Source organism: Mya arenaria, chromosome 9 (genome assembly GCF_026914265.1).
Source record: "Mya arenaria isolate MELC-2E11 chromosome 9, ASM2691426v1".
In the NCBI taxonomy this organism is placed as follows: Eukaryota; Metazoa; Mollusca; class Bivalvia; order Myida; family Myidae; genus Mya; species Mya arenaria.
This window is the reverse complement of record NC_069130.1, coordinates 16032991-16050740: the sequence shown is the minus strand read 5'-3', so window position 1 is coordinate 16050740 and position 17750 is coordinate 16032991. Positions and strand designations below refer to the sequence as shown.

Sequence of the window (17750 nt, the reverse complement as noted above, 5' to 3'; positions counted from 1 at the left end):
CACTAAGTGTGACCTTGACCTTTGAGGCAGGGACACGGGTCTTGCACGCGACACGTCGTCTTGGTATGTGGAACACATGTGGCAAGTTAGTTTAAAATCTGTCCATACAAGGGAAAGTTACAGCCCGGACACGACAACCTGTACTCTATGTTCTTATATGCAGCACTCCATTGTGAATAAACACTAAGTGTGACCTTGACCTTTGAGGTAGGGACACGGGTCTTGCACGCGAAACGTCGTCTTGGTATGTGGTACACATGTGGCAAGTTATTTTAAAATCTGTCCATACAAGAGAAAGTTACAGCCCGGACACGACAGCCTATACTCTATGTCCTTATATGCAGCACTCCATTGTGAATAAACACTAAGTGTGACCTTGACCTTTGAGGTAGGGACACGAGTCTTGCACGCCACACGTCGTCTTGGTATGTGGATTTTAAAATCTGTCCATACAAGGGAAAGTTACAGAGCCGGACGGACGGACGGACGGACGGACGGACGGTGCGATTTTAATATGCCCACCTTCGGGGGCATAAAAGTGCCGAGAGCGTTGAAAGGTTGTTGGTGCGCGTGAATTTACCTTTTTAAAACTCTGTTAACAGGCAATTAAAGTCGAATACGAAAAAACCCGAATATTGAGTGGCCCCAGATTGTTACCGATAAATTCCTGTCATTTTCTAAGTTGTTATGTAAGTTGATGATTTATTATACAATTAGCTTGATTCATAACATAAGCTGATAAACCTATATATACCAGAAAATATGCACATTCATTTCATCTCGCAAGTTTATTGCTAGTGTGAAGTTACTTAAATGAAACACGATATTGACTGAGGAATCCTTTATAAAAACACATTGTTTTCGATATTTATTAATCCTTTCCGGCAATATAAAGCAATTGTATTATTTGTAGTACTTTTTCGGGGGGTGGGGGGGAGTAGAGTGAATCTTTAAGAGAAAAGATTCTGACAATTTTTGGTATGTACCAATATAAAAGATGAACAACATGTTCTCTGTACAGTGTCTACGTTCATTTAAATGGTCCAACAAATATAGTAAGCAATTCATAATTTACAAGTAGGAATAAAATGTTATACCGTTTTAAGAAGATATACCGAAAGGTACAATTTCTTTTAAAAGTGGAAAAAAACAAAGGATTTAAAAAATACAACACTCGTTAGTTTTACCGATTTTTTTTAAATAATGGTTATAGAAAAAATTCCATGATTTTGTAATACAAAATACAGAGGTAGGATAAATCAATATTTAACAATAATGCTGAACATTTTTTTATCACAGTCAAAAAATAGCAATGAACACAGTTATTATTAAACAATTATCTTAAAGTAATACTTCTTGATTAATACAACTTTTCTCCCATAATAGTAGATCAGTGTTCAAGTGTCTGATTGTATAATTCTAAAACCTCTGAACAAGAAAAAACTAGAACTGTAAGCCATAGGCTAACGAATACCCCCCCACCCCTCCATGTCTAGGTTGTTTGCCCTGGAGTTAGGCCGGACAAAGCTAATTTTGCCTACAAGGGGAGATAACTCCAGTCAGGGTCATGTGACCTGTACCAAATTCACAGAGGCGAAAGTTTACAACATGGCCATTAATTTCCGAAAGTTTGATAAAGATTTGTTGAATAATAACAAAGATGAATCCCGGACAGGGCTTATTTTGCCTACTTTAACACATCAAGGGGAGATAACTCCAGTCAGGGTCATGTGACCTGTACCAAATTCACAGAGGCGAAAGTTTACAACATGGCCATTAATTTCTGAAAGTTTGATAAAGATTTGTTGAATAATAACAAAGATGAATCCCGGACAGGGCTTATTTTGCCTACTTTAACACATCAAGGGGAGATAACTCTGGTCAGGGTCATGTGACCCGTACCAATTTCACAGAGGCGCAAGTTTACATCATGGCCAATAATATCTGAAAGTTTGAAAAAGATTTGTTCAATAACGACAAAGATGAATCCCGGACAAAAAAAAACGGACGGACAGACGGACAGACGGACAGACAGACAGACAGACGGACAGACGGACAACCCGATTCCAGTATACCCTCCCCCCAAACTTTGTTTTGGGGGGTATAATAAAATGACTAATAGTAAACACTTTAAAAATCCGATTATATAAACATTCGCTTTGCTTTACAAAATGAGAGTTTAAACATATTTTCATTACAGATACAAGCATATTAAACATAGATTCTATCAGTTTCTTTTCTTTTCAATAAAACTAATATAAAACAACACCAAAATAGAAGTTATCTTATACTTGGGCTCAATACTGCACATTTAAAAAAAACAGCATGGTTGTATTTCTTTTTGTAAACATGGAATGTTGTCAACATCTAAACAAGAGCTAGACAGAGCGAACGCTAACACTTGTCTGTTTTTATCAAACACATAAGGAGCACAACTCGGCAAATATTAATGCCGGATAAATAAACGAGTCTTGTTAAAAATGATTGTAAAGTTTCCGGTAACATGTGTACAAAGTCTCATTTGAACATTTTTAGCAGATCCTGAGTTTTAACAAAGGAAAGTAGATTTCCCACTGACGCCAAAAACAACCCCCACGCTATGACAAAACTTTGACCTTTTTGTCTTCGAAAAACAAGAGGAGCTACTAAGGCTCACAAAAATGTTAATTATTAGCAATATTATCATAGTGAGAGATGGCTACTAAAGAAGTTGCATAGGTAAAAGCCTCCGATGACCAAAATGGGAAAAACATGCCAGGTTCACTATTATAGCCGTCAAAGGTCATTGGGGTCATTTGACCAAAGTGAGGCTGTTTTAACATGGCGTCATACAAACTAGGGGAAACTACTCTCTGCATTCCGATAATGTTGTGGATGTCAGTTGGGAAGGTTTTGTCGGTGAATTTCGTACCATTGAAGTATTCCATTCTGTTTGCTGGGTAGAAGAATGGTAAACTCTGGGAAATCAAACATAAATGTTGCTGTAATATCTACAATTTGCCCTCATTACAATACATTTAAACATTTTGTGTCAGTAACTATTTTACATGTTGTCAATACTTTCACATTAGAATGTTTATAAATTACGATAAAAGAATACAGGTGGACTCAATATAAAACATTCATTTTCTGTTAATATTCATTTTCATTCTTTTTATCTTGAATTTTAACATTCTGGGTTTAACTACAAAGCTTTAAATTAAGAAGATAACAAACAGCCTTTCCTTAATGGCTGCAAATGATGGGAACAAAACTGGCATACCTTTCTTCCTTTTCCTGATCCGGAAAAGAACGCATTCCAAGGCTTGTACTTTGTTGATAAGACGTTGTTGGACAGCCACTGAATCAAACAATGTACTCTGTCATGGACTGTGGTCGGAGTATCTGAAATAGAAAACAACATCACAACTTTTCCTCACTGTGGTATCTTAATGACTATAGTTTATGGACTGTCAATGTTTAGGTTATAGAGAGTATGTATCAAAAACAATATGAGTATATTCTTTCAAAGCAGAGGATGTAGAAGAGGAATTGTCAATATTTTTTCCTTTCCAAGCATAGAGCACGCACAATAAATTTGAAAGGAACTTGCAAAACAAAGAGCTCTGTATCATTCGATGCAAGGAGAACTGACCAATATTCCTGATAACCAAAGGACTGAAATAACACTATTCAACCAGAGAGCACTATACTATTGCGGAAAAAGTAGAACTGCTCGCTATTCCTGACGATAAAGGATAAAAATAACAGTTGCCAGTCAAAGAGTACTTTATCATTGCAATGTGAAGAAACCTGACCAATAAATGATTAAAAAAAGATTTGCCTACCATTTTTTTTTTATAAATACTTAGTGACTGAGAAGTCTGAAACAGCACTTTCCAAAGAGAGAGCACGGGCAAAAACTGCCGTACAATGTGCAACAAAACTACCATACCTGACGTCCAGAGCAGGGAGCCATTTGACCATATTGTGTAGGTGCTGATAAGTGCATTGGCTGAAACAGCTGTGGAAAATATACGATCTTCTGCACGATTCTGAAATATATATATATATATGATATACAATTGGGCCAAAACTTTGTCTACATTACACAAAAAAACGCCTTAATATGTTTTTCGTGTGAAAAGTCTGTTGTAATAAAACATGTCTTATCTAATGATTCTTTCTATCAGTATTATTTTTCAGTTAAATGTGGAGATAACAAGCTTTTTATGTACGATAACAAGCATACTTAGATTGAATTATACAAAAGCTTAACCAAAGCTCATTTTTTCCCAAGAGAAACTGCTAATCCAATATTTATGATTAACCATTTGAATATTTCTAAAGACTCTTAACTTTCAAACAGGACATAATATAAATCAAAGGTCTTCGTGTCTTTTTAAGTTATATGTTTTTATCGATATTCCCTACCACTGATCTGTTAAAGAGATCAAAGTCGTTGTTGCCAAGAAAATCGTCAATATAGCAACCATGACCTTTATCTTGGATGATGGTCAAAATATCTTGTGTCACATATGTCTTCAGGGCTACACCGAGACTTTCATAGGCATAGTTCAGCATCTATAAAAGACAGTTACCTTTATTCACATCTATGATATGCATTTGTCTGCTTTTATATATTTTGCATCAATGAAAAACCTTAAATTTTAGTAAATTAAAACATACTCAATGCTGCATATCTTCAAAATGACATTCTTAAAAAGGGGAATCTCGTTACTATTGAAAATCTTCATAAATATAGTTACATGTATACACTAGATTATTAATCAAAACACAAACCTACAATAATGGAACCATTTGTGTCTAAATTGCATTAAAAGTAAACTTTAATAAGCGTCGCTTCAACTAAGAAGATTAAATATATTTAACAAATAATGTCATTGGAAGAGGGTTCAACCTCAACGAAAAAAGTTGACTCAGATATAAGGCTTAACAATTGAGTCGTAATACACATATAGACATGACCAGAACAGAATGTTTTAAAATTAAGTATTGTTCTATATACTGCAAACTATAACAAAATTGAAAGGTACATTTCAAGTGAAAGTATAAGGCATTAAAATGGGTTGTTTGTCAATCCTGAAATTAGATTAATGTGTGTGAGGTATAGAAAAGAATTAGAACATTTCAGCTTGTTAATAGTTAATAAACAACATGACTCCATGGTGTAAAACTTATATAGCAACATTAACTACATTCACTTGGATACTCGTTCTAGTAATGCACCAGTCAATTGTAACCACGGCCCCAGGTCCGGGGAATAGCGGGGACTTTGACTTTCGGTCCAGCCAACCCCGGCTAAAATCCCCGCCTTGCGGGGACGAACAAATGGTCAAATCCCTGCCAAATGTCCCCGCACCCCAGGGAGCCTGGCCCATTCCCCGCTAAATTTAAAGCGAAGACAAAACCACCGCATCCACCCGGCACTGCGGGGCCACCTGAAAGGTAAAAACACGGCCCTTTTCCCCGGCTATCCCCGGACCTGGGGGTGGGGGGCGTGGTAACAATTGACTGGTGCATAATACAGTGGGTACCTTGAAAACGTTTTCATCTAGCTTCCCAATACGGCCTGGCAGAAACCGGTTTAGCCAGGCGAACGCTCGACTCGTAAACCAATAGAACTCAAAACGAGACGGGTAGTAAGTCAGTGCAAGATCAGGCCGGGATGACAGATTTGTCGACATCTCATAGGCTAACAAAGCAGTGGTGTTCATATAGATTTGCTGAAAAATTGGTCACATAAGTAAGCATACACCCAATTACTTTTATTTTGAATATTTCTCTTGTTCATTTAACCAGTAAATATTATAAATAATATAAATTTTGTTATCAAATTACTCTGCGTACAATTTATGTAACAATTGATATACTACAATATCAAATGAAATACTTAATATAGTAGCGCAAATTATATCATTATTATGTAGAAACAAATAACTACTTATTTTGCCAATTTAAATTTTGACAACGAGACATCGGTAACAACACCAACTCGATGTCAGTAAATGTGCAAACAAAATTAGTTGCATTAAAATTAAAAATTCACAAATAAACAACCAAGTAATCAGACTAGCGGTCAGTCTAAACAAAACGTTTGGGCAAAATGCTGTTTTATGCTGTTCACAAACAAGCTAATTCTAAGAATATTTTGTTTCACATACCTGTATATCACTGTCTACCCAGTCTCCCTTACAGAGTCCAGTCCCAAGACAAGTGGTCAATCCATACAAAACATTGGCACACACTGTTATGTCAACGTTGTTCACGCTAAATGGCATGGCAACACCACGATCTAGCATGGTTTTCACCTCATCGATGTCTTGTAACTGTTCAAGACAAAGTTTCATGTATCCGTCTTTTGGTTAAATAATGGACTATATAAATCGAGCAGATATTGGAAAATTCAGGTTCATGTAGCTTATAATTCCATTTAATTTAAATAATTTACCTTATTCTGTTAAATGTAATAGAGCACGAGTTGCATTAAAACTCAATAAAGCCACCTGTTACTAAACTATGTAAAGCGATTTAGCATAAAATAGAATTTCAAATGTCCAAACCCACCCAAGTGGTAACCAAGGCAACATCTTGTTGATTTGAAACCGCCTTTTCCAGGAATCCGTGCATGTACAGGTACGTCCGCGGATCTATCGTATTCACTCTTGATTCACTTGATAGAGGCCTGAGAAAGAGAACACAAGAGCATACCAAATATTTATCGGTGCAACCGATTGATGATGTCACAACTGTTGTATCATTGCGATTGATTAAAGATGTCAAAACTGATGTATCATTGCGACCGATTTAAGATGTCACAACTGACGAATCATTGCGATCGATTAAAGATGTCACAACTGACGTATCATTGCGACCGATTTAAGATGTCAAAACTGACGTATCATTGCGACCGATTTAAGATATCAAAACTGATTTATCATATTATGTTACTTAAATTAGTTTCTACAAGTCATGCAGAAAGCCACCAGGTAAATACTGAAAACAACACAATTTTATGCAATGAAAAGATCCAAATATGATTTGGACATGCTACATTTCATCGAAGCAATGCATTGAACAAATGAAACGGGCATTCAGCTTGTTTTCCCTTTTCTGTGCACACTAGTCGAGTCATACATATAGTTAAAAAGATACAAAGATGTACATGCAATAAATAATAAACTTTACTATTTAGAGTTCAAAGTACCAACCTGTATGCATATTTCTTTAGATTATCAAACACAGATTGCAAGTGTGAATTATCTGCCATCCACTGCTGCTGTTCTGATGGGAAGTCTTCTGCGAATTGAGCCAGCATACTTCCTAATCCAACATTCACAAATGTGTCATCAAAGTCGGGAGGGATGTGAAAGGCTTCTGCAAAAATATGCCTGCAATTAGAACGTTTCAAAAATACATCACAAGTAACATGTATTTGACAAGAAAACTATTATCGTAATGCATATTTATCATTTTGCTATATATTTAAGCAAGTTTAAATGCAACACTATAGTTGATTGGGATTTGGACAGTTTTTAATAATGAATGATTTACAATGCATTTAAGATTGGATCTATAGACACACTCATTGCATCTTTTAAACAACTTATAAATATACTTCACTTTAAAACGTTAAAATTAGTTGGAAATTGAAGACATTACGACAATGTTTTTAAAGTACATGTATATAGTTAAAGTTTATGAAAGCTTTGTCTTACACTAAAACCAACCTTTACTCGAGCAGTAGCTCATGCCAACCTCTGCTTGAGAAGAGAAGAAGCGCATACCAAAATTTCATCTTATACCAACAATTTGTGACCAATAGCTCATTCGATTTTTCCTTGATACCAACTATTCATTGACAAGAAGCTCATACCATCCTATATATGACCAGTAGCTCATACCATCCTATAAATGACCAGTAGCTCATACCAACTATTCTTGATTAGTCATTCATACCAACGTTTCATTAACCATAGCTGATACCAACCTTTCCTTGACCAGTAGCTCATACACATGCTCCAAATCCTTCAGTCCGATTATCTCAAGCAATTCTTCAATCAAACTGTTGGGTAGATAATCTGGAAAACGCAGCACTTCAAATAGATTAACTGGTGTACTTGTATAAGTCTTTTCAGTTTTATTCAAAACCTGGGGCCAGAAAGTTTTCTCTGAATCAGATCCTGGTTTATTCTGGTTTGTAAATGTGCTTACAGCCTCAAGTGACATTTTCAATTGTTCAGATCCGGGTTTTGAAGCTTTTCCAAAAGCATACGCCTCAATAATGCATGATGTTACCCAAGCGGGAGCAAACATGTTTGTATCTGGAATCTTGAACAATTCTCTAACAGCATAGTACTGCTCATCACCGTGGAAGTTCAATCTCACCTCACTTGGGTATACACCATGTTGCGCTTGCCATTGTAATGGAAACACCCTGAATTCAGCGTCCTTCTTGACCTGAAGGCTTTGTATTGTCTTGAAGATTTGCTCAACATTTTTGTTTAACGGCGCAACAATGACAATGTTAGTGAAGATAAAAAATGCAGCGCATACAGCTGTGTAAAGGAGCATGTCTGTAGGCCAGATTTTTTCATCAAAGTCAAGTCAATCTGAAAATAAACAATATTGTTCATGTTTAAAAAAAAACGATATAAATTAACGGACAAGCACAAATGCATAAACTTTACCTGAGAGGCTGTATATATACATACATACAGGCACAAGAATCATGGTTAAACAAACACCAAACACGACACATTGCAAGATAACACACACTACACATACAAATGTTGGTAAATATTTATGTAAACTGTATTTATAATGTTTTATGTTTTGTGACATCTTGCAATTGCCGGTTTGTGTCTGCCAGTTTTGCAAAGAAAACTGCAGGGGCTAGTCTAGTAGGTTCACATAATGATAACTCTGTTCAGACGAAGGTTCAAGGTCAATACGAGTGCATATACTTTAAAATATGTTTATAAAAAACAGTCAGAAATAATAGGAGTTCACTGATTGATATAAACTAGTTTACTAATTGTCAATCCCACACTTGTCTCAAAATTTATCAAGACCTAACAAGGCTTTTGATGCATACATTAAAAAGTTTGCAAACAAAATAGAAATACATTCTATAAATAAAAGGAGTGCCCACGATTGTTTCTTTACGACTAATGACTTGCTTCTCCGTGCCACTTAATTGAAACGATGTTTAAGGGACGGTTTAAGATTTGTTAAGTTAGTAGCCAACGTATGAATGTTTTTATCAGACGCTGTATATCTTGTTTGGTCGTCAGCAAAGGATGGGTACATATATAATGATAAACTGTTTATTCTAAATATGGGTCAACTTTATACTGACATATTTGCATCCAAGTATCCAAAAACATTTCGGCGATGTATATCATTTGGTGACAATTATTTAGTAGTTCCCCGAATGTTTTTTACGTTTTGGACGCATGCAATAATACCACTATAAATTTAAAATAAAATATACAAATACACTTTTAACCAACATATTCGACCTGAAAGAGTAACAATCCTTCAAGTGTACATATAAAGATCCCTTGGAATCAGCAGCATGCGAATGTTTACGACTGTGGACCTTTTCCCATTGCGAAAGATTGAAATGTTTTCTTTAATACTGAAAGTTTAAATGTTTTAGATATTTTAATTTATTGTTTCAATCGATATAAGGTATATATAGTACTTCGTCATGATGCTGTTTGTTCATGGCATTTTGTTCATAAATGAGTAATTAAATCAGATGTGACTTGTTCCCGACCATCTACATTTCCTTATGCGAAACCCTTTTGTTATTTATCTGGTATTATTGTTCCTATATGACTACATATATATTTTGAAACTAATGGTGGCCTATAACTGCCGTAATATAACCTGTTAACGTTCGCGACATGTTTCGGGTTAATCACTTAATTTTCGCGATAATTATGTAGCTAACAAGTTAATATTCGCGTTAGTTTTCGGTAAGATAAATATCATAAGACTCAAAACAGGCTTGAAAGTACGCAAAACTGCCACCTATTACCTTTTTAGCTGTACAACAGTAACAGGTCAACTAGTTATGGTTTGCGAATTCCACTTAATAAATAACATACTAACTGGTTAACGTAATAAGATTCGTGTTACCACTTAGCTATAAATGCATTTCAGATAAATGCGCTAACAGGTTAACTACAAGAATAGAAGAAATTATAAAATTAGGACAAAATCTGTACTTTCACAATCCATGTAAATATACTTCATATAGAGGTCAAGAGTCGTTGTCTGAAATATCTTCCATATTTCCGAAACTTTTTGATTACATTGTAGTCAATAATAAATGTAAATGTTAAAATGCAAACAATTAAAAATCAAAATAATCAAATTAAATACAAATTTAATACATTCCTAAACACTTTAATATGCATTTTTTCATTAGTGTTTTAAAGTACACACAGTTAAATCATTTGCATGTCAATAATACGTTGATAAGTTTTAAGGAATTTAACATTTCAAAATGTTTGTACCAACTCCAAGATAACGAATCTAAATCTGTCGAAAGTTTGGTCCAGGGTCCCTGCAGTACCCGGCTGTTAAACGTATTTATATAAGCAGTTGCGTTAGCTTTCCGCAAGATATTCTTAGCGCTAGGATTAAGCTTAGAAAAAAACAACCTGACTACGGACGCATGGAGCAACCAAAACATAAACTCTGAAACGACTGTTTATATTGACTAGATTAGATTCAAAGCTCTTTGAACTGCTTATTAATACACACGTACATTCTTTTTAAATTATATATATTTTTTTTCCAACATGCTATTAAATAGGTTGGGTTGTCTAAAAACACAAAAATCTTGAAAACATAGCTATTATTATTCCCTTAAGTTATTAATTTGATACATACCTCAAAGTTTCTATAATCTCTCACACTCACGACTAAATCGCTGATTAGCACCACAGGAAATTGACTCAGTATTTGGTATGAAATGAAAGCACACTCACTGCCAACAGCATACGTTCACCACAAACTAGTTTAATGAACGCATGGATGGCTGTTGCCTGAAATCGTTTTTTTTTGTCAGTACGTTGTTATAAAATTACCTTAATTTAAAATTGTTTACAGACAAAACTAGCGATGTCAGGCAACAACCATTCTTATTTAAAATAATATGATTTTAACATGTTATTAAATTCAGACTAATCACTGGGTACACGCCCACGGTCTGACCACTGGAATCTATAAACCCCCATTGAAATGTCGTAAAATATATGAAAATTTCTGTATCCACATGTTTAGAGATTTCCGATAATAATTAAGACAACACTAGCACTAACATTGGACTGTATACAGCTTCATATTAAGACAGATTATAAGTATCTTCCATGGCCGAGAGTGTAAGATAGGTTCATTCCGACCCGAGCGTAGGGTGTTTTGCGGAAACGAGGTTTACCTCGTTTCCGCAAAACACCCTGCGCGAGTGTCGGGATGAACCTATCTTACACGAGTGGCTATGGTAGATGCTTTTTCTCCCACCTCAGTTAAACAAAATTAAGTAAAAATGTATTTTTTTTGCTGGAACTCTTTTGTGCTTAGTGAAAATAATTGCGTATGGATATGCGATAATTCGTGGTTGTCATGGATATTCGCGCAGTGATTCAGAGTATGTAAATTGTCTGATCGGTCTTTAAATAGTTCTAAGTAGAGTGAAGCATTATTTCTTGAAAGGTTTGTGAAAACTGTTTTCTGGTGACATTTGAAGCGAGAAATAATTACCTAGCGTTCTAAATATTGCCACAAGACAAGGTTTCCATGATGCGCTTCAAACAGACGCTACAGACGACAGTCTTCAACAAGGGAGGTAGTTACAATGTGGTGACCATTAAAAGAAGTTCCATACGGGCATTTTATCTTCGCCCGTGGGCAAGATAAGAATTTCTAGCATGGTTAAATTAATGGATCTACTTATCTGAGGTGGGAGAAATTGGAAACTAAACAGTATCAAATTTGAGAGATCTTGGATTCAATACAGCCTAAATTTTGGACAAATATTGAATTTTATACAGCCTCAACTGAAGACAAACATTAGAATCTATACAGTCTCAACTGAACAGCCTCAACTGAAGACAAACATTAGAATCTATACAGCCTCAACTGAACAGCCTCAACTGAAGACAAACATTAGAATCTATACAGCCTCAGCTGAAGACAAACATTGGAATCTATACAGCCTCAACTTAAGTTAAACATTATAATCTATACAGCTTCAAGTAGGGACAAACATTGGACGTTGAACAGCCTCAACTGAGGACAAACATTAGAATCTTTACAGCCTCAACTGAAGACAAACATTAGAATCTATACAACCTCAGCTTAAGACAAACATTGGAATCTATACAGCCTCAACTTAAGATAAACATTAAAATCAATACAGCCTAAACTGAAAGCAAACATTAGAATCTATACAGCCTTAACAGAAAGCAAACATTAGAATCTATACAGCCTCAACTGAACAGCCTCAACTGAAGACAAACATTAGAATCTATACAGCCTCAGCTGAAGACAAACATTGGAATCTATACAGCCTCAACTTAAGATAAACATTAGAATCTATACAGCTTCAAGTAGGGACAAACATTGGACGTTGAACAGCCTCAACTGAGGACAAACATTAGAATCTTTACAGCCTCAACTGAAGACAAACATTAGAATCTATACAACCTCAGCTTAAGACAAACATTGGAATCTATACAGCCTCAACTTAAGATGAACATTAAAATCAATACAGCCTAAACTGAAAGCAAACATTAGAATCTATACAGCCTTAACAGAAAGCAAACATTAGAATCTATACAGCCTCAGCTGAAGACAAACATTAGAATCTATACAGCCTCAACTGAACAGCCTCAACTGAAGACAAACATTAGAATCTATACAGCCTCAGCTGAAGACAAACATTGGAATCTATACAGCCTCAGCTTAAGACAAACATTGGAATCTATACAGCCTCAGCTGAAGACAAACATTAGAATCTATACAGCCTCAGCTGAAGACAAACATTAGAATCTATACAGCCTCAACTGAACAGCCTCAACTGAAGACAAACATTAGAATCTATACAGCCTCAGCTGAAGACAAACATTGGAATCTATACAGCCTCAGCTGAAGACAAACATTGGAATCTATACAGCCTCAGCTGAAGACAAACATTAGAATCTATACAGCCTCAGCTGAAGACAAACATTGGAATCTATACAGCCTCAACTTAAGATAAACATTAGAATCTATACAGCTTCAAGTAGGGACAAACATTGGACGTTGAACAGCCTCAACTGAGGACAAACATTAGAATCTTTACAGCCTCAACTGAAGACAAACATTAGAATCTATACAACCTCAGCTTAAGAAAAACATTGGAATCTATACAGCCTCAACTTAAGATAAACATTAGAATCTATACAGCCTTAACTGAAAACAAACATTAGAATCAATACAGCCTTAACTGAAAGCAACATTAGAATCTATACAGCCTCAACTGAAGGCAAACATTAGAACCTATACAGCCTCAACTGAAGACAAACATTAGAACCTGTACAGCCTCAGCTGAAGACAAACATTGGAATCTATACAGCCTCAACTGAAGATAAACATTGGAATCTATACAGCCTCGACTGAAGACAAACATTAGAATCTATACAGCCTCAGCTTAAGACAAACATTGGAATCTATACAGCCTCACCTTAAGATAAACATTGGAATCTATACAGCCTCAACTGAAGACAAACATTAGAATCTATACAGCTTCAGCTTAAGACAAACATTGGAATCTATACAGCCTCAACTCAAGGCAATCATTGGAATCTATACATATTCAAGTTAGGACAAACATTGGTGTCTATACAGTCTCAATATTGTCTTGTACATATACAGCTTTTAAAAAGTATTTAGCAACAGCTTTGGTTCTTAAAGTGTTTTATTGATCATATACAATGTATTATATAACATGAGGTACACTGAATGCAGATATCACATGCAGGGAAACCCTTAGATATTTTGTAAGAAAAAATGTTGAGTTTTCTGTAGCCACTCTATATGTATATGCATAAAGAACACATTTTACAACAAAGAATATATCTGTTTTATCTTGAAGGCTAGGAATGGACATGTACATGTACCCTATGACATCAATACAATATAATCAAAATAACAACACATTTAAATTTGTTAAAATGTTTGATAATATACGAATGGGTAATGAAGAGTATAATAAATACAGTTTAAAATGGTTAAACTAAAATGACACATTCGGTCTTGTTTCGTACAGAAAAATGAAGAGAATGAAGGTACACATAGTGTCAACATAAATACATACTATCCCCAATTAAGAAAATGTTATGATAAAGGTTTATTACTCACCACTTAACCTCATAAAAATACACTTAGTTACAAGACAAATTTCAAGTATGTGGATGAAACAAATGGAACACATCCAAGTTAACTGAAGACTCTGACTATGTCTGGATTTATCTTATCTTGCACTGTCAAAGAATATTTTTTCCATGTCCATGTTTAATGGAATATCATTACTATCAATATAGATTTTCATTATTGTAGTGCATACTTGTTATGTAAGTTAAAATAAATCATGTTCAAATAACAAAGGAAACACATCCAGATTGTGGACTGTAGTGTAAACTTCATTATTTCTTTACTTTCTATGTTAAGAGAACCTTTCTTTCTGTTCTTTGCCTGAAAAAATAAATAATAAAGATATAGATTAAAACCATCCCCATTTATCAAAGATCAGCAGTTAGCAATTTCTTTGGCAATCTTGGGCATTTATCAGTTTATATGCAATACATGAATAAATGCTGTTAGCAGGAAATTACAAGAATTTCAAATGTATAAAAAACATTTTTGCATAAAGTTTAGTTGTAGAGGATCTTTAAGGATTATGATATAGTAATACTGGCAAATTGAAATTGGAATACATGATACTTATTTCATGGCAAGATTTAAAGTTTAACACAGTATTCACATATTTAGATGAAAACGAATACCACATACATATTATCGTTCTTCAATGCTGCAAGCAAATCCTTATTCGCCACCTCTCGAACACCATTTTGCCATGAGTACATACTGCAATTAAATCATAATATAAAAGAAAATGAAAAATCTTTCTTTTGTTGATCACCTTCAAAAAATCAAAGTCTTAAAACCTATTGTGCAAATATTAAGAATTTTTTTTACAACAAAAGTATGCTTTATGGATGGCATGTACGATAGTATTAGGCAAAATATATTAAAACATACTTAGTGGTTTGCTTTACTGTCATGATATTAATTCAAAGTCTGAAGCAGTTAAATATTCCTAAAAATCAATTAAAGAAAAAAGTCCAATTCTAGGATCACAATACACATGATATCATACTGGAAATCATGATTAAAAAAGAAGGTGTTTTAAACATTTCTTGTTAACATTACCAGACAATAAGACTCTTTCCTGCCTTCCCTCATCATATTGCTCTCACCAATCTGCATAACCTGAAATTATATTTGAATAATGCAATACTTGATTACTTTGTCATTATCAACTATGACTGTAAGTCTTGGTATAAAACCTTTCAGTTCCCACAGTATTTGATATTCTTCAAGATATATTATAAAAAGAGAAGGAAAATCTTTACTGTGCATGATATCTGATCTGCTTTCATTGCCACAATTGATGAAAATAAAATTTGGACAAATGGGAGCAATTCTCTCAATTAGAATCTGACATTGCATTAAGAATGTTATGCATCAGTCATTAAAAACCACAAACACTTGATAAAGTACCATTATGAACCAAACATACATAAAATAACATTCAAATATTCGTCTTTGATATTTCAAACGTCAAAGTAAAATCATATATCTTTTACTGTTAGCAAACTTGATCCCAATCCTTTCGTACCACAGCGACACATCATGGTGACGGAGCACTAACAAAGTTGACTTGAGGCTGTTTATCCATGTCGACATATTGGAAGTCCAAGTTATAATCCTTAAAAGAGTTATTATACTAAAACGGGAGCTTAAAAGGCTATCCGGAAATAAAACTAGTTGAAATGGTCGCAGTCAACAGTTTCATGGTTTACTTTACGGAAAAAAATAAGTGTGTATAGATTCCAATGGTCAGACTGTGAGCGTGTATAGAATATAACGTCGACCCAATCACTGAGTCAATTTCCTGTGATAGAATTTTAATTATACTTTATAGAAATTAAAATTAATCAATCTAATGTGTTTTAAAAGAGGTCACTTCATAACGTTATTCAGTGGATCTATAACTTATTTTACAAAGTTATGTCTAAACATTAATTTAATACGCATTGTAACAATATTTTCCTACCTGTTGTCAATATCGTTCAAGTCTACTTTCAGTTTGGTGTATGGAGCAGTTAACAGATTGGCTACCAGACAAATCGGCCCCTTACCAAATCGGCCCCTAGCTCAAACGGTTACCTTTTCGGCCCCTTACCAAATCGTCCCCATCACGTAGACGTTTCGGCCCCTGATTACCGAGACGTTTCGGCCCTTATTTTTATTTTATTTTTTATTTCTAAATATATTTTTATAAAACGAAATAGAGTTGAAGAAGAAATGTTTAAACTTATTTATTTTTTAAATAATCTTTAAATATTATACATAACTATGTTGCTAATAATATGTATAATGTAATGTCCATTGTCTAACATCAGTCTTGACCAAACACCTATCGGCCGCCGTAGATGGCACCAACATTTTTCAGGAACTCTTCGCAAGTGACCTCATGCGAATCGCATGAGTCCCACTCATCCATGATCCTGGCGTCGATGTCTCTGTAGCGCTCTCGACGCTGACGGCCAAGGACTGCCTCCGACACCAGTTGATGTGTTACCTTCACCATTTTGGATTCCCTCAGCAGCAGACTCAGCAAAACGTAAAACTGCAGGGTTGACCGACCGGCAGAAAACTTCCTGATGAGCTGGTAGGCTCCCTCTCTCCGCTCATAAGTTGCCTTTAGCCCCAGGTGCTGGACGTGGCGCAGAACAGACTGGCACCAATGAAAATGCACATCCCTTTAGCTGGGTACCCGGAAAAACGGAGCGGAGGGCCTGCCATAGACCTGAAAGTAAACATTGTATGATATATATATATATATATCAGAATCAGACATTATAATTTTTAACAAAATTCCATTACACAATAAAATAAAAGTAGCACAACAACGCGTTTATAATATCCAATACACGAAAATTTAACAGTAGCACAGCAACACGTTTAAAACAAATGGTACCTACTTTTAGAAACAATTTATTATAAATACTTACGTTGTATATATTACTCAAATCTTCTTTAATCAACTGTAAATAACATTAACAAATTAAAGACATTTAGTCATTCACACGTTTTTGAATGTCTTTTTCACATCCACATTTACATTTATAAGACGACCTACAATGTTTTTCTTTATATTCAAGATAAAAATTAAAATTAAGGGGCCGAAATGTCTCTGTTGAAAATCACTAAGGGGCCGAAACATCTCGAGTCATTTTAATTAAGGGGACGAAATGGCAGGGCCGAAACGTCTTAGGGGCCGATTTGGTAGTAGGCCGATTTGGTAAGGGGCCGATTTGTCGATGCAGGTTACATACAACTAACGAATTGTTGAACTCTTACGCAGTGACCTCCCCTAGCAAAAACTCACACGTATTGCCAGTACA

General features: G+C 35.0%; 1 protein-coding gene across 1 annotated transcript; it reads right to left on the bottom strand.

Annotated features, from left to right (window-relative positions):
- Window positions 1-1788: 1788 nt before the first annotated feature.
- On the bottom strand, window positions 1789-16438 carry LOC128246770 (uncharacterized). Its single transcript, XM_052965203.1, has 10 exons — window positions 16397-16438; window positions 7991-8612; window positions 7212-7391; window positions 6568-6685; window positions 6165-6329; window positions 5538-5726; window positions 4414-4563; window positions 3935-4034; window positions 3263-3384; window positions 1789-2957 (listed from the first exon to the last, which is right to left on the bottom strand). The coding sequence occupies exons 2-10, from the start codon at window positions 8572-8574 to the stop codon at window positions 2664-2666; spliced, it is 1902 nt and encodes a 633-aa protein (XP_052821163.1). The 5' UTR covers window positions 8575-8612; window positions 16397-16438; the 3' UTR covers window positions 1789-2663.
- Between the last annotated feature and the right edge of the window lie 1312 nt (window positions 16439-17750).